The sequence below is a fragment of the Akebia trifoliata genome, chromosome 14 (assembly GCF_017979445.1).
Source record: "Akebia trifoliata isolate Shusen 1 chromosome 14, ASM1797944v1, whole genome shotgun sequence".
Taxonomy (NCBI): Eukaryota; Viridiplantae; Streptophyta; class Magnoliopsida; order Ranunculales; family Lardizabalaceae; genus Akebia; species Akebia trifoliata.
This window is the reverse complement of record NC_141388.1, coordinates 33920380-33946856: the sequence shown is the minus strand read 5'-3', so window position 1 is coordinate 33946856 and position 26477 is coordinate 33920380. Positions and strand designations below refer to the sequence as shown.

The 26477-nt window shown below is 32.9% G+C and overlaps 2 protein-coding genes and 2 pseudogenes across 2 annotated transcripts; 2 read left to right on the top strand and 2 right to left on the bottom strand.

The window, feature by feature from the left end:
- Positions 1-3723: 3723 nt before the first annotated feature.
- On the top strand, positions 3724-4993 carry LOC147386891 (dirigent protein 22 pseudogene; annotated as a pseudogene).
- Positions 4994-12931: 7938 nt separating this feature from the next.
- LOC147386890 (uncharacterized) lies at positions 12932-13639 on the bottom strand. Its single transcript, XM_086424642.1, has one exon. It carries the CDS (start codon positions 13637-13639, stop codon positions 12932-12934), a length of 708 nt encoding a protein of 235 aa, XP_086280768.1.
- A 1284-nt stretch (positions 13640-14923) lies between these two features.
- LOC147386889 (uncharacterized) lies at positions 14924-17386 on the bottom strand. Its single transcript, XM_086424641.1, has 5 exons — positions 16516-17386; positions 16108-16440; positions 15697-15850; positions 15425-15545; positions 14924-15133 (listed from the first exon to the last, which is right to left on the bottom strand). The coding sequence occupies exons 1-5, from the start codon at positions 17384-17386 to the stop codon at positions 14924-14926; spliced, it is 1689 nt and encodes a 562-aa protein (XP_086280767.1).
- LOC147386888 (dirigent protein 22 pseudogene) lies at positions 16259-19057 on the top strand (annotated as a pseudogene).
- Positions 19058-26477: the final 7420 nt, after the last annotated feature.

Here is a 26477-nt window from a genome sequence, read left to right as displayed (position 1 = left end):
ATATAATTCTATAACTCGGCCAAATTTATTATCTGACTCGATTGAGTTAATGAGTTGACTTGATGATTTACAAAATAGTTTCGAAAAGTTGGCACCATCAAATTTTAGCGTCGACTCACAGATAGTCCAGTCTTCTTAACGCTGTTGTCCATGATAAGGTCATAAAACAACAAAAAGCAGACCGACCAAAACATGAGGGCAGTCCCATTTCCCAAGTCAAGATCACCAATTATTCAAAAAGAAAATCGGGCCCGTTTTTATATTTAGAAATTTACCTGACTGATCTAATTATTGCATTTTTAGTAAAAACTCCCCCGGGAGTTTTGATAATTTCAAGGCAACATTACTTTATGAAGTTTGTTATCCACCAAACTTTACTTTATAGACTGCCATTCCAACGAATAGGGGATCAACACGTGCCCAATCAAAACTTGATAAACACTAACACGTGCTCTCAGGAGCAAAGTCAAGATTTTGCTCATGTGAGAACAATCAAGAGTAGAAAAAAAAATTATGAGGATAATTAAGAGTAAAAAAAAGAAAAAATTATTGAGGCAATTAAGAGTCAATTTTTTATTTTTTGTGTAGGGACAATAGTGACATGTTATTTTATTCGCTGCTAAAATCTGTCGTAATAGCTCACGAATCTATAGACTATGAAAATTCTTGTGTGTGGTCCCCACTGTAAATCCACCCTTGTGTGCCATTACCCAACTTGACCTCGGGCATAAAATGCTCAACCCAAACACTATCCAAGTCGGATTGGCCGAGTTAATTCATTTCTTATTAATTTTAGGTAATTTAGTATCGATAATAATTTATAAAAAGATAAGTGGTGTGTAAAAGAACTTAAAACTTATAATTATTTTTTCTAAAAATGTGTTTCAAAGTTTATATACATAAAATTATAACTAAATTTACAGAGAGAAGAAAAATAATAAAATTACCTAAAATAGTTATTATTTTTATTAATAATCATAATTTTCAATAAAAAAAAAACATTTAGAGTTATAATTTAATCATTGTATAACAATCTAGAATTATATTTAAAACAAAACATTAATAATAAAGCAATTATTTATCTAATATAAATAATCATAACTAATATAGATAAACAAACCATACATATTGAAATTTGAATTATGTGTGTGAAAGAAACCAAAATAAGAAATATTTTTAAATTATAATAATATCAACTTATAAAGTTCAAGTAAATTGGGTTGGCCGATACCTATACTCGCACCTAACTTAACTTGAGTTGGACAAATTTTTTTTGCTTGAACCTAAGGCCGAAACCCAATCTAACTATGCCTAGACTTGTCCCAAGGTCAGGTTCAACCTAATGGGTTTGTGTTTTGCCCGCCCAAATTGCAGTCCTATTACTTTATCAAGTTTGTTACCCAACAAACCTTATAGTGGGGATCTATGTCATATAATTCAAATTGATGAGGTTAATTTGTTACTTAACATAAGTTGGAGAGGATCTTAACCTCATCAATTTGCAGCATCCAAAAAAATGATTTGATGTCACAGGGTTATAAATGAAAAAAAAATTCTTAGAACTTAAAAAAATAATAATAATAATTTTCACCGTTGAATTTTAGTTTTTAATTTGGGAGTTTGATAGTCATCCATTTTCAACACCTCTGATCAAACTCAAAAATGATTTTTTTTATTATTATTAATCTTTTTTCTATTGAATCTGGCATTTTCCATAAATCTAGAAGGCCGTGTTGTTGGATTGTCGATTTGATAATCCATATGGGCATAATGACCCTTAGTGAGATTAGAAATCTTACGAACTTAGTCATGCTAGCATGATTTTAAAAAGTAAGGTTTGTTCGGTAACCAACTTAATAAAGTAAGGGAGTTTTTTAAATAAAATTATGACCGATAGGTCTGCCTAGTAAATCTCTCTTTTATTTTTGGTGATTTAAAGATGCCCCTCCAAATTTTATTGAATACTTGAGAAACACCACTATATTTTACAAGCCAATATCATACATCCATTGACCTCAGTCCACCATATAGAATGCTAGCATAAAATTACCTAAAGTTCCTTATCTTCAACCACTAGTCAAGAACCCTTACTGATTTTTCTACTCAAAACTGTTTATCTTCAAGCTTTTCAACTTCTATGCTATATATTTTTTCAATTTGCTCAAATTTATCTTCAATTCATCATTTTCAACTGGGCATTAACTCTCTGTAAAAATTTGATCTTAGATTTTTCTACTTTCCCAACAATCTTATTTTACTTTTCTTTGCAATACTAATCATCTTCGACTCTTCAACTTTTATAGTACTAACTTTAATCTATTTAATTCATAGTTTTCCACCTTGCCTTAACCGCATTGTAGAAAATCATAACTTGTATTACTGAAAATTCCATTGTTTTTACTTCTCCAAAAATCCTACCTTTCTCTTAAGGTTTGAAGGTTCAAGTAAATAGAGTCTCAACGTTGAAGATGAGCTTTTAGAAATTTATTCAAAGAGGTTGAAGATGATTGATTTTGAGTAGGGGTGGCAATCTTAACATGACCCACAAATGTGACTTGAAAACGACACAAAATTAGTAGGTTTGGGTCATAATAGTGTCAAGTTGTCTAACACAATTATTAATGGGTCAGATTCGGGTTAGGGCGTTAACTCGTTTTGACACGTTTAGTTATTCTATCATTAACATGTAGTTTTAAATATATCAATAATTATTTAAGAATTTTTTAAATTATTCATTTTTTACTAAAATTTCGTAGAACTTTTTCATAATACAATTTTTTTTTTTTTTTTTTGAAATTCTATCTAATATAAAGGGTGTTCTAAGATATTTTTCAAATAATTAATGATTAAGATTTTAATTTGAGAATGAAAAAATTATTACCTTATTAAGTTATTTATTTATATTTATTTATTAAAATCTAGAGGCAGGTAGCATTTGATTCCTAATATGTGATTCATGTAGGCAAAATAACCCTTTGTAAGATTTAAAATCTTACTAAGAAAAGTTAGTATTCCTATGTGATAATGAAATACACTTCACGTAGTCAATAATAATAATAATAATAATAATAATAATAATAATAAAAATACTTTCTTGCTATAGTAAGAAAAGTAGAAGACTACATCACCCTACAACGTTCAAACACATGATCCGTTGCCACATGATTGTAAATGAAAAAATTATATAAACTTTGAAAAAAAAAATCAAAAGAAAATTATTTTTTATCATTGAACTTAATTTACAGTTGTGTGAGTTTATTTTTAGTAGTGACATTATTTTTGGTGGTCCAATTATGTAATTTATATTTTTTAATAAATATTAAAATTTTATTAAACATGTTATATATGAATTTGGTCAAGTATACCTATTTGTAAATGGGTTGGATTTGGATTTAAGTTTTTCACATGATTATTAAATAGGTCTGGTTTGAGTTTAGTAAATTTTCATAATACCCTTACGTCAACGTGACATGATGCATTGCCAACCCTAATTTTAAAAAGAAAAATGACTCAAGAATTTTTGGGTCTTTTTATCGTTAGTCTATGATGACATGGGGTATGTATTATTGGGGGTGGGGGACTGGGGGGAATAAGAAAAAATTGGGGTGCTAAATATAAACTCAAAAAGTTTTTTTCTTCCAAAGTAGCTTTTACTGTCTCCCACATCTCACTCTCTCGTCCACTCATTAAACACCTTAGAAAAGTCTCGTCTTCTTCTATATATACACACACACACACAAACAAACCCAGCATTCACCTCAAACTCAAGCACCTAAAGACCACATACCCTTGATGAGTACTCTCATGGCTAGAAGAATTTCCCCCCAAACCATCATTTTCTTCTTCTTCTTCTTCTTCACCATTTTTACCATAGAAGCAAAAACCCATCACTTCTCTAAAACCCTAAATCCAGAATCAATAGGCCTTTATAAGAAAGAGAAATTAAGTCACCTTCACTTCTACTTCCACGACATCCTAAGCGGTCGAAACGCAACCGCAATTCGAGTCGCATCGGCACCAACAACAAACACGTCGATGACATGGTTCGGAGCGGTAATAATGATTGATGACCCATTAACAGAAGGCCCAGATTTGACATCTAAGATTGTTGGAAAAGCTCAAGGGATGTATGCTTCAGCATGTCAAAGTGAAATAGGGTTCTTGATGGTTTTGAACTTTGCTTTTATAGAAGGGAAGTATAATGGGAGTACACTTAGTATATTAGGGAGAAACACTGTGTCGTCTAAGGTGAGAGAGATGCCTATTGTTGGAGGAAGTGGGCTGTTCAGGTTCGCACGTGGGTATGTTCAAGCTCAAACTCACACGCTTGATTTTACAACTGGAGATGCTGTTATTGAGTATAACGTCTTTGTCTTCCATTATTGAGTCTCTCTCTCTCTCTCTCTCTCTCTCTCTTTGTTTTGTTAGATATGTTAGAAGAATAATGCTGAACTAACCTCAAGATTGGACCTCACATCGCACACCTGTCAAAGTGTACAGAAGAAGAAAAATAAAAATAAAAAAAATCAATGCTTCCTATTTCACGTCAGGGTGTGCGATGTGTGATCCAAGCATAAGGTTAGTCCAGCCCGACTTATTTTCAAAACACCTCCATGTTAAATCGGTGATTTTAGGTTTACTCCCTTATAAAATGCAAAATTAGGTTTACTGTAAGTTAATTTTTTTTTCTTAATGATTTAATAGTGAAATTTTAATTTAATAATTTAAATATTTGAAGGGAATTTTGAAAATAAAAAAATATAAAAATTTCACAATTAAATCGTTAAAAACAATGCAGCCTTGACTTATGATCAAGGGGTAAACTTAATTTTTCATTTTACCGGAGGAAAACCTAACATCACTAATTTAAAAGGGGGTGTCTTTGAAAATACCTTTCTCTATTTTATGTTTTTTTTCTTTTAAGGTTGTAGGGCAGTAGGCCCATTGTACTAAATAATTTGAGCTTAAGGAGTGGAGTTTCTTTGTTTTTTTCTTCCAAAGACTAGTAGGTACTATGCCCAGTGTATTTTGCAATAATATGAACTTAACGTTGTTAATCAAGACTTTTAAATATTGGATTGAATTTTCAATAAAATTAGTTTGAATGTTTGATTAGTGAAATCAAGAGGTCGAGATAATTTTTTCTATTTTAGTAGATGACAATATTTTAAGAAGAAAAAATCTCCCCTTCGTAAAGAAAGTTTAATGATCACATCACCTTTTAAGCATAATAAAACGGGAATGTAGATTAATTTTTTTTTTTTAATTCAAAAAAAATATTTTTCATCGACAAATTTGATTAGAAATTTGGGAGTTTCACTATGAATCGAGTTTTTTTTTTTTTTAATCTAAGTTTTAACATGAAATCTAGAGGGTTGTGATGTTGGGTTGCCAATATAACAAGTCATGTGGGCCCAACTAATCTTAGTAAGATTTGAAATTTTACAATATTAATTAGGCTAGACTCATTCTTTCAAGAAAATAATGTATATTTTTGTAATATATTTTATAATTTATGAAGTTAATTTAGATTTTGTACATCAATTATAGTTTGGGGTTGGAAAAATCCAGACCAAATCTAGTTGTAGCCAACCTTCATAGTCAAGACCAAATAATTCAACAAGAAAATAGAACCAGAAAACTTGTTACTTGTATCTTACTTCATGGGTATCCTATATTCATGTAGTCGATTGACTGTAAGTTTGACTCATCCTTAAAACTCGTTTTAACCAATTTTTTGAGTCAACTCAAAACTCAAGTGAGTTGGCACAAAAATATACTGAGTTGAGTTAGAACCTTGACAGAGTTATAAAATGTTGAGAGATTTACCTGGTAGACCCAATTATTGCATTTTTATTACAAAAACTCCCTTGGAGGTCTGACAACTCCAAGGGAACCTCACTTATGTAGTTTCAATCCCTGGAGTGGGTTCCACATCATAAAATTAAAAATTTATGGGGTTAAAAACAATTTTAAAAGGATTTTTAACTCACCTAAAGGTAGATTGAACTTTAATTAAGGTATGACGCCGATCAAAACTCTAATGAAAATGACAAACACAACAACAAAAATTTCTGTGTGCAAATGTGTATAGGGCAGAAGAAGGAAGAAGTTATGTATTTGTTATAGAGAAGGATATGCATTGAATTTCATTATTTTTCAAGGTTATTTTGGTCTTTTCACTTGAGCTGCTTTTATGACTTTGCTTCTCATGCAAACATAAAATTGAAAAGCATCTATTTACTGTTTTTTCAGATGACATTAAAAAAATGTGAAAAAATCTATCTAGTGCTTTATCAAACACATTTTTTATTTTAAAAAGCACCTTTTAGACGCAAATGTAGCAGAAACCATGTTCTGAAGTGTTATCAAACATCCACTTAGAGGTTTATCGAAAGTCGTTGCGGTTGAGGTTGCAGCTGTTTGTGAGACTGCTACAATGTTTTGTAAAATGAAAAGGAGTTGAGGGAGAGAAGAGTTCGTTTAGGGCATCGTTGGTCTAATTTTTGGATTTTATTTATGGCTAAGAGATGCTGAAAATGTGGGGAGGTAATACCAATTACAAAAATTTGGATGTGTAAATTGAGCACGTGTTCACTTACACGATTAGCTTTAAATCTAAATCGTTGGATCTTCCTCTAATCTAACGGCTGAGCTCATTTGTGACTTTATGATGCATACACCCCATCTTTGCACTTGCTTGATTAATCAACTCGTTAACCCGATTGTGATGGTTCCCAATGATGGATGAATATTTCAATATTTTTATTTGTTACTAGATATGTTTTAAAAATTTAGATGAGGTATCTCAAACAAGCAAAACTTTAGAAACCATGCTACGTTAGGAAAATATGACCCACAAAAAGTAAAAATCATCATTGTGAAATAAAAAGAAGCTTTACGTGAAAAATCACTAAAAAATGATTAAATTACCAAAATACCCTTAACATCAAAACATCCCTAGAGCTTATGCTATGTTTAGGAAAACCTTGCGAACACATAAAACAACAAATTAAAATCAAATAAACTATTTTGTCAATTTTCATCAAATTCGACAAAATTACGAAAATACCCCTCATAAGATTTACGACCATTTCACTTCAAAAACCCATAAATGATATAACCGATTTTCCCATTGAATTTCTTATGAAAAATTGATTTCAAAACATCCCAAAACATCGAAAAATGACTTTGACACGTAAAAGTCCTTTTTGAAGGCAAAATGATAAATTTTCAACCCTAAAAATTTAAAATTAATAATTAAAATATTAATGAACGTAAAATGAAACCTTAATAAATTAAATTTAAAATTTTAAACAAATAAAATCAATCAATTAAGCCCACGGGCCAAATTTTAAGTGGTGGCCTACTTATTCAAGTGGGGTATACTTGATATTTATTATAAAGCCCCTCTATTTGGAATCCCAAAGAATTAAAAATATAATTAATGGGGTTCTTCAAAAAAATTAAAAAAATATTATTTCATTATATGTAAGAATGAAAATCTTAATTCAAAACTCTAATTAAGCTTATCTTAAAGAGATTTAGTCAAATTAAAAAACTCCCAAAAAAAACTCTATAAATTTAAGAGCCTTCACAACTTAATCTCGCAGGTCAAGAAAAATCCTAGGAAAGAGAGGCCAAAAACTTTTCCCAACCTTCCCAAAGCCCTAAATTTGAAGCCCCAAGTCCCTACCTAACATCTAAACCCAAGTTTTTAATTAAAAAACACCTAGAAACCCTCAAAATACCCATAATATTTAACAAATATTCATATTTATGATGAAAATACCTCATCTCGAAGATCGGAAGCTGATCTAGTGACGGAGATAAAAGTAAAAAAACTCATACGAGGAACGCACTCCGCCAGTACTAAGGGAATCGATCGTCACAACCACCCAGGTAAACTATTTTTATTTATTTTATTATTTAGGTCATTTTTTTAGTAATGTAATTTTTGAGAAAAGTAAAGACCGACATTTGCTGGACCCATAATTTCTATTTTCTAGATTAGTGTTATTTATTTATTTAGAGTCATGATTTGGTTCTTAGACCATAATAACTAAGTGGCAACTTTAAAATACCGAAAAAAAAAAAAAAAAACGGATTCACAACCTGCGGATCGAGGGCATTTTTATATGAATAACTTTATTTGTATGTGAATCCCGACCTTTATTATGTATACACACACACACACACGATTGAATGAAATAATGAACGTAAACAAACTAAGAATTAAATTATCTGAGCCACTTAGCTACCCTTATGAACTGAGTTGGTAATAGAGCGACAAATCATGAACCTTAGTCTCAAATCAAGCTATACGTCTAATCTTTCCACACGTCAATATCTCATTAGTCCTTCCACACAAAAACATTCTTAGGGAGCCAAGCTGGCTTGATAATAAATCAATATGATTAATGACTCCTAAAATGTTGGGTTTGACCATTTTCTAAACATGGATTTAGGGTTCATTGAATTTTACCCACTAACATTTAATAAAACCAATAAAATTCTTTCCAAATCATATGTTTATATGGATTCACCAATAGGTGGGCCATGTATTCATGACATACAGGATAGCATCATCATCCATTATTGATGATGATGCTTTCTAAGATATTCTATTGACAAACTATATTTTATTAAAAACACACCAATTCTTTGAGCTTGTAGACTAGTGTGTTATAGGTCAAAGTTTGTGGGTTAACAGGAACTCTCTCTCTCTCTTCCATTGTCTTTTAATAAAAATGTGCTTTGGTACCCACCCATGGGTTGCGTAAGTGATAAGGGTGAGCATGTGAAGTGTGCGTTAAGCGCACATCATAGATTCGATTCCTCTTTTAGGTTTTTCTCATGATTTAATTGGGGGATCATGGTGGTGGGTTGCTGTGGTAGTCCTCCTCAAGATTAGTCATGGTGCGCGTAAGCTGGCCCGGACACTCGGTTAGAAAAAAAAAAAGTGCTTTGATGAAGTTTGACCATCAGTGTCCCATCAAATGAGACCGTCCAATAAATTCTTTATATACCACTCTTAGAGAAACTCCAACTGGGCTTCAAAATTATTAACTTTAGAGATGGAGCCCCTAAACAAATTCCAACCAGACTTCATTTTGAAGTCTTAAGTCTCCAAATCACTGTTCATCCTTTATATAAATATCAATTGTATCAATTTTTTAAATAAATGTCATTTTTACTCTTTTTTCCTTCATGTAATATATTTAAAATACCATTTGTGTCCTCTACTATTTTTAATTCTTTTCATTCATTATTTTAAAAATTAAACCAAACCGATTAATCAATCAAACTTGATGGAAATTTGTACTAAACTATATTTGATTGTGAACCACAAATTTTTTGAATTTTTCTTTCTAATTGAAATAACTTCTAACAGTTGTTTAAAATTAAAATGGGATTCATATAAAATCTTGAATCTAACAAATATTTATAGGAAAAAAATAGAGATTTTTTTATTGGCACCGAACTTTTATTTATTCTTAGTCAAATAATTATGCCTTTTATTTTAATTGGATGGTAATAAGTAAAAGTTGTGGTGGCAATAACAACTCTCTTTTTTATTTTTATATATATGAGTAAATAGTATCTTAGAACCGTGAATAGTGATTTGGAGCCTGGAAGGTTGGTATCCAAAAGTGGTTTGGGGGCTTCAAAATCATGAAGAAGATGCCATTTTGAAGCCTATGGTTGGAGTTGCTCTAAGAAGCCACAGTGAACAATATTTGGGCCATTCTTCATCTTGTTTTTCACCTACATTTTCAATCTTCAGAGTCTATTTTCTTCATCCTTTAAAATCTCAACAACAATATATAATTTTTAGAGAGGTAGGATGTTAGATTTCAAAAGAAGTTAAAAGACCACGAATGCTCAATAGGTAAAAAATAATTTAAGTTAGATGTTAAGAGTTTTGAAGATTATGAATTTTTATGATAAACTCATCTTCAATCTTAATATTCTATCTTTTTTAACTTTCAGATCTCAAGAATAATATAGGATTATTTTAAAAATAAAAGGGAAAATTACTTAAAGGATCCTCGTGGGGAAGGACTTCTTTCTAAATATTCCCTAAGTTTTGCACGTTAGTTTGACAAGACATTTAATAATCTTTTTCTTTCTTAATGGTCCCTCATACTGTCGAGTTCATAATTTTTACTGTCCAACTCGACGTTTTGTTATTTAATTTTTATTGTCGAACTCAACATTTTTTTAATTACTATCGAGTTCACCATTTTTTAAAATAAAAAGTGGTGAACTCAACACTAGTAAAACCTACTCATTTTTTTTTATTTTCGAGTTTTCTAACTAAAATACATGGAAAAATCGACTAAAAACTTGAGATAACGATTTGTTTAAATGATTTCAACTCAAAAGAATTAACCATTATTGATTGATTTTCATCCAAAAACTAAGAAAAAAAGTGAAAAAAAAAACCCTTAATTTTTTACATACATCTTCAAAATGTTTGAAAAAATTCTTAAAAATGACTTGTTTTTTCCTTTCTTAAATCCCTTCCAACGGAATGTAGTCTTCAAAACTCAATTGAGATGTCAAAAATTCAATTTTTGGATGAAAACAATGAGTTCGAACGATTAGAACATTCAATCATGAGAAATGTGGGAGATGAGGTTAGGGACCATTTAGAAAATAAAGGTTTACTCTATGTTCTACTAAGAAACCATTGAAAACTTATGAACTATTTAGAAAGAAGTCCCTTTGTGAGGGTCTTTTAAATAATTTTTTCAATATAAAATGATGAATTTTTGGGTAGAAAAATCAGTTATTTCTATGTCACATAAATTAGATGGGTTGAACATCTACTTGAAAAGGTTAAAAATAATTTACCCTAAAAGTTAACAATTTGAAAATGACACATCCTCTATTAGAAAAATCATAGGGTTTTAGCTTAGAAGTTGGAGACAAAGACATTGTTAATCTCTCAAGCAAAACCTATGTCAAGAGGGCATGTCAAAACTTTAAAAACATGCATAGGTCTATCTCTAATATGCCAGCTTTTTTACAGTTGTTTCTGACAGCAGTTTCTTACAGCACCTATATTAAGTGAGGCCTTAAGGTGTAACAACCTCAACAAAGGAAAAACTTTGAAGCGATCCGGCTGCGTCAAAAATTTGAAGAATCCCACTCCATCGATTTACACGTGGCATTTCCAAGGATGTATTTAATTTTTGCAAAATTGTAGAAGTGTGAAATAAATTCAAAATGTGTCTTGCAACGAAGATGGTTTCTTCACATTTTGAAACGGATTGCCTGCTTCAGAGTCGAACTCCTCAACAAATGTTTGACGAATAGATGTCAAGATGGCCCAGTCTTGACGTTGTTGTCCATGACAAAGTCATAAAACAACAAAAAACAGACCGATCAATATCTAAAATTGTCCCATTTCCCAAGTCAAGATCACCAATTATTCAAAAAGAAAACTGGGCCAGTTTTTTTATTTTTATTTACTTGGCTAATGTCATTGTTGCATTTTTATTAAAAAACTCCTTGGAAGTTCAAATTAGTGGTATCAACCCGTTTTGACACGTTTAGTTCTTCTATAATTAAAGTGTAGTTTTAAATATATCAATAATTATTTAAGAATTTTTTAAAGTACTTATTTTTTTACTAAAATTTCTTAGAATTTTTTTTGTAATATAATTTTTTTTTTTCAAATTCTATATAATATAGATGGTATTTTAAGATATTTTTTAAATAATTAATGATTAAGATTTTACTTTAAGAAAGAAAAAACTATTACCTTACTAAGTTATTTATTTATTGAAATTTAGAGGCATGTAATATTTGATTCCTAATATGTGATCCATGTGGGCAAAACAATCCTTAGCAAGATTCAAGATCTTACTAAGTAAAGTTAGTATGTCTATGTGATAATGAAATACACTTTACCGAGGAAAATAATAATAATAATAATAATAATTAAAAATACTTTCCTTGCTATAGTAAGAAAAGTAGAAGACTACATCACCCTACAACCTCAAAAATATGATCAGTTGCCATATGATTGTAGATGACAAAATAATATAAACTTTGAAAAAAATAAAAAATCAAAAGAAAGTTATTTTTTACCATTGAACTTAATTTAAGATTGTGTGAGTTTATTTTTAGTAATGACATTATTTTTAGTGGTCGAATTATGTAATTTATTTTTTTAATAAAGATTAAAATTTTATTAAACATGTTATATATGGATCGGGTCAGGTATAATTATTTATAAATGGGTTAGGTTTGAATTTAAGTTTTTCACACAATTATTAAATGGGTCGGATTTGAATTTAATAAATTGTCATAATACCCTCATGTCAACATTACACGCATTGCCAACCCTAGTTTTGAAAAAAAAAAAATAGTGAATCAAGAATTTTTGGGTCTTTTTATTGTTAGTCTATAATAACATGGGGGTATATGTAATATTCGAGGTGGGGGCCTAGGGGCAATAAGAAAAAATTGGGGTGCCAAATATAAACTAAAAAAGTTTTTTTTCTTTCAAAGTGGCTTTACTGTCTCCCTCAACTCACTCTCTCATCACTCATTAAACACCTTAGAAAAGTCTCGTATTTCTTCTATATCTACACAGACACATGATAAGGTCCCAATCAAGGCTGACAACAACAAAATAGACTATTCTCTTTGGGTGAGAATTAAACCACAATTGTTGAATGAAAATTGCTTGCTTATTACTGCACTTCACTGGAATTTAAATAAAACAGAGTTTAACAACTTCTCCTAAACTTACGACCAACAAATGCAAAATAATAGCTAACAAATGCCAACAACTTTGTCCTATTCCTAAGCATATGAAATTGGAACTAAATTAGTAATAGAATTGAATTAGCTCCACTAGAAACAGAATTGAATCAACAGCTCCACTAGTAACAGAATTGAATCAGTTCCACTTTTATGCTGCGTATTTTGGATTTGGCTTAGGAAGACGATAGGAACGACGTGGCTGTTTATCAATACCCTCCTCTTTCATCGGGACCTTGTCCTCAAGGTCCATGTCTTGGAATCTCTCTCGCGACTCAACAGTGCTTTCCCAAGTAGCATCTTCGACAGGAAATCCATGCCACTTAACTAAACTCTCTTCAACAAAGCGAGAGCCTCTTTTAATCCAACGAGTTTCCAAAATAGCTTCTGCAGTCATAATAACCTGCCCTGCATCAGTAATAGGTGGTAAATTGGTACTTGTCATACATGACTCACCCACTTTCTTTTTAAGTAAAGAGATATGGAAGACAGGATGGATACGGGACCCTTCCGACAGCTTGAGTTGATACGCCACTTTGCCAATACATTTCTCGATGAGATATGGGCCATAGAATCGACTTGTTAATTTATGAGATGAGCGTTTAAAAACTGTTTGTTGCCGGTAAGGATGTAGTTTTAGGAAAACTAAATCCCCTTCTTGGAACTCGATGTCACGCCGTTTGGAATCAGCCACCTGCTTCATGCGATTACTAGCTGTATGCAAATTGTCCTTTAATTGGCGTAGCAAAACATCTCGTGACAAGAGTTGTTGATCTACCTCATGGACTGGAGATTGGCCAACTTGGTATTGAGGAATAGTTGGAGGTAGCCTCTCATACAATGCTTGAAAAGGGGTCATCCCTGTGGAGGCGTGATAAGTTGTGTTATACCAAAATTCTACCCACAGAAGAAGAGAACTCCATGTTCATGGTTGCTGATGGACCAAGCAACGTAGATACTGTTCCACACACCTATTGACGACTTCGGATTGTCCATCCGTTTGAGGGTGATAAGCTGAACTCATCTTCAATTGAGTTCCAGATAACTTGAAGAATTCTTTCCAAAAATGGCTAATGAAAATTGGATCACGGTCACTGATAATTGATCGAGGCATTCCGTGAAGCTTAACCACATCGTCGACAAACTTTTCAGCCACTATTTTTACTGTAAACGGATGAGCCAAAGCCAGAAAATGGGCAGACTTGCTTAGTCCATCAACAACAACTAAAATGGTATTTTTGCCATTGGATGAGGGAAGTCCTTCGATGAAATCCATGGTGATATCATCCCATACTTGGCACGGGACAGGTAGTGGTTGGAGGAGACCCGCCGGCACTAATGTTGAAGCCTTGGCTTGTTGACAAACATCACAGGATGAAACGTAATTATGCACCAACCGATACATAGAGGGCCAATAAAATTGTTGGGAAAGTCGTTTGAATGTTCGCAGGACGCCGGAGTGGCCTCCAAGTGGCGAGTCATGGAATTCTTTCAATAGTTGGTCAACTATGGGGGAGTTGGGAGGCACCACCACCCGATTTTTGTAGAGAATCAATCCCTTTCGCCATGCATAAGGAGCTCCTGGTTTTTCGGTAGCTAATTTGCCAATTTTCTCCATATAGGAATGTCCAACAGCTGCAGCTTTAATTTCATCCCATAAGTGGACCTGTAAAACAGACAAGGCATTAAGAAGTGGGCTTCCAGGAATCCGGGAGAGGGCATCAGCTGCTGAATTTTCTCGACCTGGTTTGTAGTGTATCTCATAGTCATATCCAAGCAGCTTGGCCACCCATTTTTGCTGTTCTGGTGTACCCACACGTTGCTCTAACAAATATTTAAGGCTACGTTGGTCGGTTTGTATGTAGAACTTCCTGCCTAACAAGTATGGACGCCAAACTCGGATTGCTTCAATAATGGCTAACATCTCCCTAGCGTATGTAGACCATGAGCGTTTTGAAATTCCCAATGCCCGACTCATAAAGGCAATTGGTTTTTGTTGTTGAGTTAAAACTGCGCCAATCCCATCACCCGAAGCATCAGATTCAATAACAAAGGGTTCATTGAAGTTAGGCATAGCAAGAATATGAGTGGATATCATGGCATTTTTTAAGGACTAGAAAGCAACTTCTGCCTCATCTGACCATCAAAAATGTCCTTTCTTCAAGAGGTTGGTGAGGGGTCGAGCCAAAATGCCGTAATGGCGGACAAATTTCCTGTAATAACATGTAAGACCAAGGAAACCACGTAATTCCGAAATATTAGTAGGTCTAGGCCAGTCGAGCATTACCTTAATTTTGGCTTGATCTACTATTACTCCTTGATGAGTAACAATATGGCCCAAATACTCTAGTTCCTGTTGGCCAAATGCACATTTGCTAACTTTAATGAAAAATTGGTTATGCCTTAGAATTTCCAAAGCTCGTTGAACGTGTTCAAGATGCATGGTCCAATTGGGGCTATAAATCAAAATGTCATAAAAAAAGACTAGGATAAATTTACGGAGGTAAGGGCAAAATATGGAATTCATAATAGCCTGGAAAGTAGATGGTGCATTACAAAGGCCAAATGGCATAACCAAATATTCATAATGACCATTGTGAGTACGAAAAACAGTTTTAGGAATATCTGGGGAATGGACACGAACCTGATGGTAGCCGACCCATAGATCCAATTTTGTGAAATACGTTGCACCATGAAGTTCATCTAACATATCATCGACCGTGGGAATGGGAAATCGATCTTTAATGGTAACGGCATTTAAAGCTCTATAATCAGTGCAAAAACGCCATGTACCATCTTTTTTTTTTAACCAGTAAAACAGGATATGAAAATGGACTGGCACTAGGTCTGATAAGCCCCAATTTTAACATGTCAAGAACTTGTTTTTCAATTTCAGCTTTTTGGAAATAAGCATACCTGTAGGGTCGTACATTGATCGATTCAGTGCCTTCTTTAAGGGGAATGCAGTGGTCGACTTCTCTTGTTGGAGGTAGCTGCGTCGGTTCTTGGAAAATATCAGCATAGGCCTCCAATATTTGTTGCATGTTGGAGTGAACATGGGGCTGTGACACTGCCAATGATTGTAAGCACATTGCAAAAGCTGAGCTTCCTTGTCTTACTTATTTAGTGACTGCCTTCAAAGATGCAGATTGAATGGTTTGGGTGTCGGTGCCTTGTAATTTTCGAGCTTGATTCTCCCATTTGAACTCCATTGTCATATGTTTCCAATCGCAGACAACTGACCCCAATTGCTCCAGCCATTGTATACCAAATACCAAGTCCAATCCGGTTAGAGGCAAGGAATATAGAGTAAGGAAAAAAGGATACCTTGAAGAAGGACATGTACTTGTTCATATCTTCCTTTGCATTGTAGTCGATTTCCATTAGCCACTCGAACAGTAAATGATTCGGTGGAAATTATTGGTAAATGTAGCAAATTAGCAACCTTCTCACTTATGAAGTTATGGGTAGACCCACTGCCAATGAGTACAACAACTTCATGGTGTCCTATCTTGGCTGTGACTCGCATGGTTTTGGAAGTTGACCACCCAGTTAGAGCATGTAGTGATATTTCTGGTTCGAATTGGAAGTCTGGTACAGTATCCTCTGTTGTATCACCTGTGATCTCCTCGAGCGTAATACTATTTTCGCCGGAACATCCTTCGAGCAGCAAGAGTTGTGGTCCTCAACATTTATGGCCCGTAGTAAATTTATCATTGCAATTAAAACACAAACCTTGAGCACGTCTTTTTTGCATTTCTTCCCAAGATAGACGTTTCACCGTAGGTGCTCCGTTGGATCTAGCTGGACTAGGAAAGTCCAGTTGTGGTCTGTTGAATTGAGGTGGTCTGGTGAATTTCCGTTGTCGAAGAAGTTGATCTTCTCTTATGCGTGCAAGACTAATGGCTTCTTTTAGTGATTTTGGTTTGAACATCCTAATCCATTCTGCAATCTTAGGCTTGAGACCTCCCATGAAGGTTCCCACTAGTGCCTTTTGCGTCCACCCATGTACTTGATTGCCCAATTTTTCAAATTCTTTCTGGTAATCTCGCAGGGAGCCCATCTGTCTAACCCGTGATAGTGCCTCGTCGAAATCTTCACATTCCGTAGGTCCGAATCGAGCCCATAATTCTTCCTCAAAAATCGACCATGTCACTGTTCTATCTTCCTCCTTGTAAGCTCGTTGTAGCCACTGCCACCACTGATTAGCTTCACCCTCAAGATGGAATGATGCTAGAGATACTTTTTTTGTTTCAGCAGTGCCTTGAAACTCAAAGAATTGATCAATGCGGTTGAACCACTTGGTTGGATCGTCACCAGAATATCTTGGAAACTCGAGTTTAGCCATTTTAGATGAAAAAATTTGTCGATTCCCCTCCGTGTCCTCTCTAGTTTCCTCCTTGTTGGCGCGAGTGTAACTATCTCGACTATTATTGTTGTTGCTGGATCCTTCTTTGTTTGCGAATAAGGCTTCGGACAATCTGTTGATAGTTCCTTCCAGTTGGTGTAACTTGTCAGCAACACCAAGTTCCAGTCGGCTCATGCCATCTTGTAGTCTGCCAAGCCCCGCTTCTAAACTCTCTATCCTTTCTTTGTTAGATGCCATTGTAAATACAGCTCTGATACCAATGATAAGGTCCCAATCAAGGCTGACAACAGCAAAATAAACTATTCTCTTTGGGTGAGAATTAAACCACAATTGTTGAATGAAAATTGCTTGCTTATTACTGCACTTCACTGAAATTTAAATAAAACAGAGTTTAACAACTTCTCCTAAACTTACGACCAACAAATGCAAAATAATAGCTAACAAATGCCAACAACTTTGTCCTATTCCGAAGCATATGAAATTGGAACTAAATTAGTAACAGAATTGAATCAGCTCCACTAGAAATAGAATTGAATCAACAGCTCCACTAGTAACAGAATTGAATCAGTTCCACTCTTATGCTGCGTATTTTGGATTTGGCTTAAAAAGATGATAGGAACGACGTGGCTGTTTATCAAACAAACAAACCCAGCATTCACCCCAAACTCAATCACCTAAAGACCACATACCCTTGATGAGTACTCTCATGGCTAGAAGAATTTCCCCCCAAACCATTATTTTCTTCTTCTTCTTCTTCACCATTTTCACCATCAAAGCAAAAACCCATCACTTCTCTAAAACCCTAAATCCAGAATCAATAGGGCTTTATAAGAAAGAGAAACTAAGTCACCTTCACTTCTACTTCCACGACATCCTAAGCGGTCGAAACCCAACCGCAATTCGAGTCGCATTGGCACCAACAACAAACACGTCATTGACAGGGTTCGGAACGGTAACAATTATGGATGACCCATTAACAGAAGGACCAGATTTGACATCTAAGATTGTTGGAAAAGCTCAAGGGATGTATGCTTCAGCATGTCAAAGTGAAGTAGGGTTCTTGATGGTTTTGAACTTTGCTTTTATGGAAGGGAAGTATAATGGGAGTACACTTAGTATATTAGGGAGAAACACTGTGTTCTCTAAGGTGAAAGAGATGCCTGTTGTTGGAGGAAGTGGGCTGTTCAGGTTCGCACGTGGGTGTGTTCAAGCTCAAACTCACACGCTTGATTTTACAACTGGAGATGCTGTTATTGAGTATAACGTCTTCGTCTTCCATTATTGAGTCTCTCTCACTCTCTCCTTTGTTTTGTTGGATATTTTAGAAGAATAATGCTGCAGTAACCTCAAGATTGGACCTCACATCGCACACCTGTCAAAGTGTATAGAAGAAAAAAAAAAAACATCTACGATTCCTATCCATCCACTTTCAATGTCAGGGTGTGCGATGTGACTTGTGAGATCCAAGCTTAAGGTCAGTCCAGCACGACTTATTTTCAAAATACGTCCCTGTTAAATTGGTGATTTTAGGTTTACTCCCTTATAAAATGCAAAATTAGGTTTACTGTAAGTTAAAATTGTTTTTTCTCGATGATTTAATCGTGAAATTTTGATTTAATAATTTAAATATTTAAAAAGCATCTTGAAAATAATAAAAAATATAAAAATTTCACAATTAAATCGGAAAAAACAATGCAACCTTGACTCATGGTCAAAGGGATAAACCTAATTTTGCATTTTAGAGGAGGAAAACCTAACACCACCAATTTAAAAGGAGGTGTTTTTGAAAATACCTTTCTCTATTTTATGTTTCTTGTTTTTGTTTTGTTTTTTTTTTTTAAAGTTGTAGGGCAGGAGCTCATTGTAGTAAATAATTTTGAGCTTAAGAAGGGGAGTTTCTTTTCTTTCTTTTTTTCTTCCAAAGACTAATGGGTTGTTGGCCAATAATATGAATTTAACATTGTTAATCAAGACTTTTAAATATTGGATTGAATTTTCAACAAAATTAATTAGGCTAGCCTCACTCTTTTAAGAAAATAATGTATATTTTTTCAATATGTTTTATAATTTATGAAGTTTATTTAGATTTTTTACATCAATTAGAATTTGGGGTTGGAAAAGTCCACACCAAATCTAATTGTAGGCAAACTTTCCAAGTCAAGACCAAATAATTCAACAAGAAAACAAAACCAGAAAACTTGTTACTTGTATCTTACTTCATGGGTATCCTATTTTCATGCAGTCGATTGACTGTAAGTTTGATTCATCCTTAAAACTCGTTTTAACCAATTCTTTGAGTCAATTCAAAACTCAAGTGAGTTGGCTCAAATATACTGAGTTGAGTTAGAACCTTGAGAGAGTTATAAATTTATAGTTAAAAGATGTTGTAAATGTAAGGAGATAATACCAATTACAAAAATTTGGATGTCTAAATTGAACACGTGTTTACTTATACGATTGACCTTAATTCTAAGTTGTTGGATCTTCATCTAATCTAACAACTGAGCTCATTTGTGACTTATGAGTAGCTTTATGTGTATGTGGATCCCAACCCTTACAATATAGTACACACACACACAATTGAATGAAATAATGAACGTAAACAAACCAAGAATCGAATTCTGAGCCATTCAGCTACCCTTATGAACTGAGTTTCATATCGAGCGACAAATCATGAACCTTAGTTTCATATCGAGCTATACGTCTAATCTTTCCACACGTCAATATCTCATTAGTCCTTCCGCACAAAAGCATTCGGAGGGAGCCAAGCTGGCCTGATAATAAATCAATATGATAAGAGATTCCTAACTGTTGGATTGACCATTTTCTCATCATGGATTTAGGGTTCATTGATTTTTAGCCACAGACATTTAATAAAACCTGTAAATTTCTTTCCAAATCACATGAATAGAACGACCATTGAAGCTATGTTTATGTGGATTCACCAATAGGTGGGCCATGTATTCATGACATACAGGATAGCATCATCTTCCATTATTGATGCCTTTTCTTTCTGAGATATTCGACCAGCACACCAAATTTTATTAAAAACACACCAATTCTTTGAACTGATAGATTAGTGTGTTATAAGTAAAAGTTTGTGTGTTAATAGTAGCTCTCTCCCTGTCTCTTTTCCATTGTCTTTTCTGTTGGTGTCTTTTAAGAAAAGCGTGCTTTGATGAAGTTTGACCATCAGTGTCCCATCAAATGAGACCGTCCAATAAATTCTTTATATACCACTCTTGAGAGAAACTCCAACTGGGCTTCAAAATTATTAATTTTAGAGATGGAGCCCCTAAACAAATTCCAGCCAGACCTCATTTTGAAGTCTTGAGACTGCAAATCACTGTTCATTCTTTATATAAATATCAATCATATCATTTTTTTTAAATAAATGTCATTTTTACTCATTTTCTTTCATGTAATATATTTTAAATATCATTTGTGTCCTTTACTAATTTAAAATTCTTTTCATTCATTATTTAAAAAATTAAATCAAACCCATTAATCAATCAAACTTGATGGAAATTTGTACTAAACTATATTTGACTGTGAATAAGAAATTTTTTGAATTGTTTCTTTCTAATTGAAATAATTTCAACAGTTGTTTAAAATTAACATTGGATTCATATAAAATCTTAAATCTAACAAATATTTATAAGAAAAAAAATAGAGATTTTTTTTTATTGGCATCCCAACTTTTAATTATTCTTAGTCAAATAATTATGCCTTTTATTTTAATTGGATGGTAATAAGTAAAAGTTGGGGTGGCAGTAATAACTCTTTTTTTAATTTTTAATTTTTATATATGAGTGAATGGTATTTTAGAACTATGAATAGTGATTTGAAGCTCGGAAGGTTGGTATTCAAAAGTGGTTCTGGGGCTTCAAAATGAAGAATATGCTATTTTGAAGCCAATGGTTGGAATTGCTTTAAGAAGCCACATTGAACAATATTTGGGGCATTGTTCATCTTATTTTTCAACTACATGTTCATTCTTCAGAGTTTATGTTCTTCATTCTTTAAAATCCCAAGAACAATATATAAATTTTAGAGGGGTAGGATGTTAGATTTTTTAAATAGAAAAATCAAAGGTTTTCAAAAGAAGTTAAAGACCACGGATGCTGAATAGGTAAAAAATAATTTAAGTTAGATGTTAATAGTTTCGAAGATTATTAATTTTTAGGATAAATTCATCTTCAATCTTGATATTCTATCTTCTTCAACCTTCAAATCTCAAGAATAATATAGGTTCATTTTAAAAATAAAAGGGAAAATTACTTAAATGATCTTCGTGGAAGGGTTTCTTTCTAAATATTTCCTAAGTTTTGCACATTAGTTTGACATGACATTTAGTAAACTTTTTCTGTCTTAATGGTCCCTCATACTGTCGAGTTCATAATTTTTACTGTCGAACTCGATGTTTTTTTTATTATTTATTGTCGAACTCAACATTTTTTTTAATTATTGTCGAGTTCACCATTTTTAAAAATAAAAAGTGGTGAATTCGACACTAGTAAAACCTACTTATATTTTATTTTCGAGTTTTCCAACTAAAATACATGGAAAGATCAACTAAAAATTTGAGATAACGATTTGTTTAAATGATTTCATCCCAAAAGAATTAACCATATTTGATCGTTTTTCATCCAAAAACTAAGAAAAAAAAAGTGAAAAAATCTTAATTTTTTACAAACATTTTCAAAATATTTGAAAAAATCCATAAAAATGACTTTTTTTTTTCTTAAATCCTTTTTGACGGAATGGAGTCTTCGAAATTCAATTGAGATGTCAAAAATCCAAATTTTGGATGAAAACGACGAGTTCGAACCATGGTTTTTAGACTCGTCCGAGACCGAGACATATCGCCCGAGTTAACTCGGTATCAAAGTTGAACGAGACCAACTCACAAAGTCATTTTTTGACCAATTTTTACGTCTCACAGTTCAATTTTTCGAGTTATCTCACGAGACGTCTCAAACATATCGAAAAACTCGTCCGAGATGACTCGGTATCTGAGTTGAACGAGACGAGACGCAATACCGAGTTTAAAAACCATGGTTTGAACGTTTAGAGCATTCCATCGTGAGAAATGTGGGAGATGAGGTCCAGGGACTATTTAGAAAGAAAAAGTTTACTAAATGTCCTGCCAAACAATTGTTGAAAACTTAGGGACTATTTAAAAAGAAGTCCCTCCATGAGATTCCTTTAAATAATTTTTTCAAAATAAAATTATGGATTTTTGGATAGAAAATCAGTTATTTCTATATCACATAAATTAGATGGATTGAACATTAGGTTGAAAATGTTAAAAATAATTTACCCTAAAAGTAAACAATTTGAAAATGACACATTCTCGAGTAGAAAAATCATAGGGTTTTTAGCTTAGAAGTTGGAGGCAAAGACATTGTTAGTCTTTCAAACAAAACCTAGGTCAAGAGGGCATGTCATAAGTTTAAAAACATGGGTCTATCTCTAATATTGCTAAAAAATTGGGGGTATCTCGAAATCACCTTATCTTTTAAAAGGAGTGCAATAAGTAGGGGCACCTCTAGGATTTGAAAACATTGAGGAGGGGGGGGGTAATTTTTTTGTTTTATTTAGTTAATTGTTTTTATTCATTTAAATATATCTTATTTATGTAGATATAGATTTTGTGACAGGATCTATTGATATATTTTATAATAAAAATTATAAATATTTAAATATAAATACATAATATTGAATGATTTTAAACAATTTGGCTTCTGTGATATGAGATGATTCAAATGAGCCAACTCAGCATCTATGATTTAAAAACCATGCAAAATATTAGATATGATGAGTCTAGTGTGAGAAGAGAGGCACATCCATTCTATTAAGTTAGTTGGAGGATCAGAGTCTGATCTCTACGTTTCAAAACACATTAAGTCGATTCAATCAATTGAATTCTAAGTTAACTCATACTTAATATTTGTTAGAACCAACTTGTCGAGTCAACTAAAAAAAAAAGATAATGTTTAAAAAGGGCAGATATAAAATTCTATGCACTAGAGTCCTGAGTCCTGACTAGAGAGTCAAATGGACTGGGTACATCTTCTCATATGTGATTAAATGAGGTTCAATCATTCGATAACTAAAGAAAGAAGGAAGGCCCAACCACCATACTACACATATAGACGAAAACCCCCTTCGTAACCTTACGTGCGACTCTCACCACATACGGCTCGCACAAAGACTCTGTCATCCATCCCGAGCTAGCAAGATACGGCCAAGAAGAGATCAACTTCAACGGAACAATCATGACACTCAATGACTCTAATAAACCCACTAAGGCTTGTCTCCCACTTGCAAAAAGCAAGATACATCCACACTAGGAGAAGGGATTGAATTAAATCACCATTTCATGGAAAGGCAATTATAGTTTACGAAAGCTCGGAATTTGCAGGAGAAGACAATCGTAAAAACAAGGGAATTCTAGAAGATATCTCTTTGACATATTCCCTAAAAGGTGACAACCATTGTCGTAAGATTATCGAACATAATAGAGCAAAACGTGATGGTTGTGAACCACCTCATCCTCTCTAAAAACCTATAAAAAAGGATTTGACGAAGTTTTAGGTAAACAATTTTGTTCATTTTAAAATAATACAACAAAATGAAAATTTGACTTAGGCATCAGAGTGTGATCAAAACATTTTGAAAACGATTGGCGAAGAAGATCAAAAGGACCTCAAATCTCACGCCACGTTGTAGGCATCAATTTTTTTTAAAGACACTTTGCAACTTTCTAAATTATTGAGAAAATCCCTAAAATCAGACTTGGGCCTATACATTTTAATTAGGACTCATTAACTGACCTTCTAAATATTGGGATTTTGGATTTTCATAGATAAAACCCATGGTCCAAAGTAAGTCTAAGTGATCCACATATTAAGTATTGGACCTTAAACCCAAATAAATGAGTTTGACCCACCAACAGTCTATAAAATATTTTAAATCAGATTTAAATCAGGGTATAATTGGAAAATTAATTTATCCATAAGTCTATAAATATTAAAGCCTCCCTCAGGTGGGGGGGGGGGGGGGGGGAGGGAATCGATTGAATCAATTTCTCTTAGAAGAAAGAAGCTCTCAAGCCTTTTTTCAAACATGAAGCAAAGTTCTTCAACAGTTTCAGACTCCGATTAAAGAGAAGATCAAGCCTAAAATCCCTTTCCGGAAGTCAAGAAATCCTTTTTAGCCGATAAAACGCGAAGTTCGAAGAGAAGAAAATTTATAGAAGATCAAACACAAATAAAGTCACCGTCAAAACAACATTCTCAGTCGATCACACCTGAAGTCCGGACAAAAGAAAACTATGCACACGTCATCATCTTTATTTTGTATTTGACAGTTGATTAGAGGACTGCACTTAGATCTATATCTCTATTTTTATCAAAACCATTATTACATCGTTTGTAATTTATTTTTTCATGAATCTCGAGGTAGATCTGTGAAAGTTATTGTCGGCACATGTATCTTGTGGTATTGAAGAATTTATTTATATATTTATCCTATTTGGGTTATCAGTAAGTTCTCAAACTTCACCTACCCAAAAAAAAAAAAAAAGAATAGGTTTACACTCGATATGCCTTTTGCCTTGAATAAAGAACTAATCCAACTACCCACTCTATGCTTGAATCAACAACTTTGTGGCAATGGACTATTTTTCTAACCTTTTTTCATTTTTAATTCCTCATGCTTAACTTTAACATGGTCGACAGGATCGCCTTTCTATGACATTCCCATTGATGGGCCCTACACAAAGGTGAGAAAAGATTTTGGATCATCACGTGAGATTATTTTATTGAACAAATGTTTATGACTCTCTTGCATTCCAACTAGGGGTGTCAATGGATAGTCAAAAATTCAAATTCGAATTCAAAAAATTGGATATTATTCGAAAATTTTGGACATTGGATTTGAATTCGGATAGTTTTATATATTCGAATCTTTATCAGATATGGATTCAAATATTAACATTTCGAATCCGATAATATACAATTTGAAATAATATATAATATATATGATTTTATTTGATTTATTTTTTATATAAATAATATAATATATATTATTTGATTTGATATATTTATTATATACATAGTATAATACATAATAAAAATTTTTAATAATGAAAAATCAATTGGATAAGGAAAAATTGTATTTTTTTTAAATATACAAATTATTCGAATTCTAATCGGATAACCGGATTTGAATTCGAATAGAATTTTAGAACATCCTTCGGATTTGAATCCGAATTCGAATATCAGACAAAAATTTTGAATTCGGATTCGGATATTACTATATCCAAACCAAAAAGCGTCTGTTGACAGCCCTAATTCCAACCATGTACATGATAAAAGAGTTAATGACATTATTAGATCTAGGGTGTTTGTTACTAAGTTGCAAGGCCTCAAAATATATTGGAAAAATTACTTAGTGGACTGACGTGGACGAATTTATTTCTAAATAGTCCCTAAGTTTTCGACGGTAGATTGGCAGAACATTTAAGTATACTTTTCTTTTCTAAATGGTATTTCATTATTGGCAAACTCACCGCCTTTTTATTTAATGTCGAGTTCACCACTTTTATTTATGGTTGAACTCAACACTTTTTATTTACTGTTGAGTTTACAAGTTTTAGTGTCAAACTCACCACTATTTACTTTCGAGTTCATCACTTTTATTTTATTGTCGAACTCAATGCTTATTATTTATTGTCAGGTTCAAAAATTTTACTATCGAACTCACCACTATTTATTGTCAAGTTCACCACTTTTTATTTAAAAAGTGGTGAACTTAACATTGGTAAAACCCACCCATTTTCATATTTAGAGTTTTTTCGATTAAAATACATGGAAAGATTGACTAAAAACTTGGGATAACAACTTGTTTTAGATGATTCAAATCGAAAAAACCATTCTCAATCTATTTTCATTCAAAAACAAAGAAAAAAAAGGTGAAAAAACCCTAGTTTTTTTACATACATTTTTAAAATATTTGAAACCCCCTTGAAAATGACATCTTCTTCCTTCTTAAATCCTTTCTGATGGAATGAAGTATCAGAAACTCGCTTGAGATGCTAAAATCCAATCTTATTTTATTTTATGAAAATGATGACTTCTAATGGTTAAGGCATTCAATCGTGAGAAATGTAAGAGATGAAGTCCATAGATTGTTAAAAAAAGAAAAGTTTACTAAATGGACTACTAAGAGATTGCCCAAAAGTTAGGGACTATTTAGAAAGAAGTCCCTCTGCGAGGGTTCTTTAGGTAATTTTCCCTTCTAAATTTCTATTAACCGACAA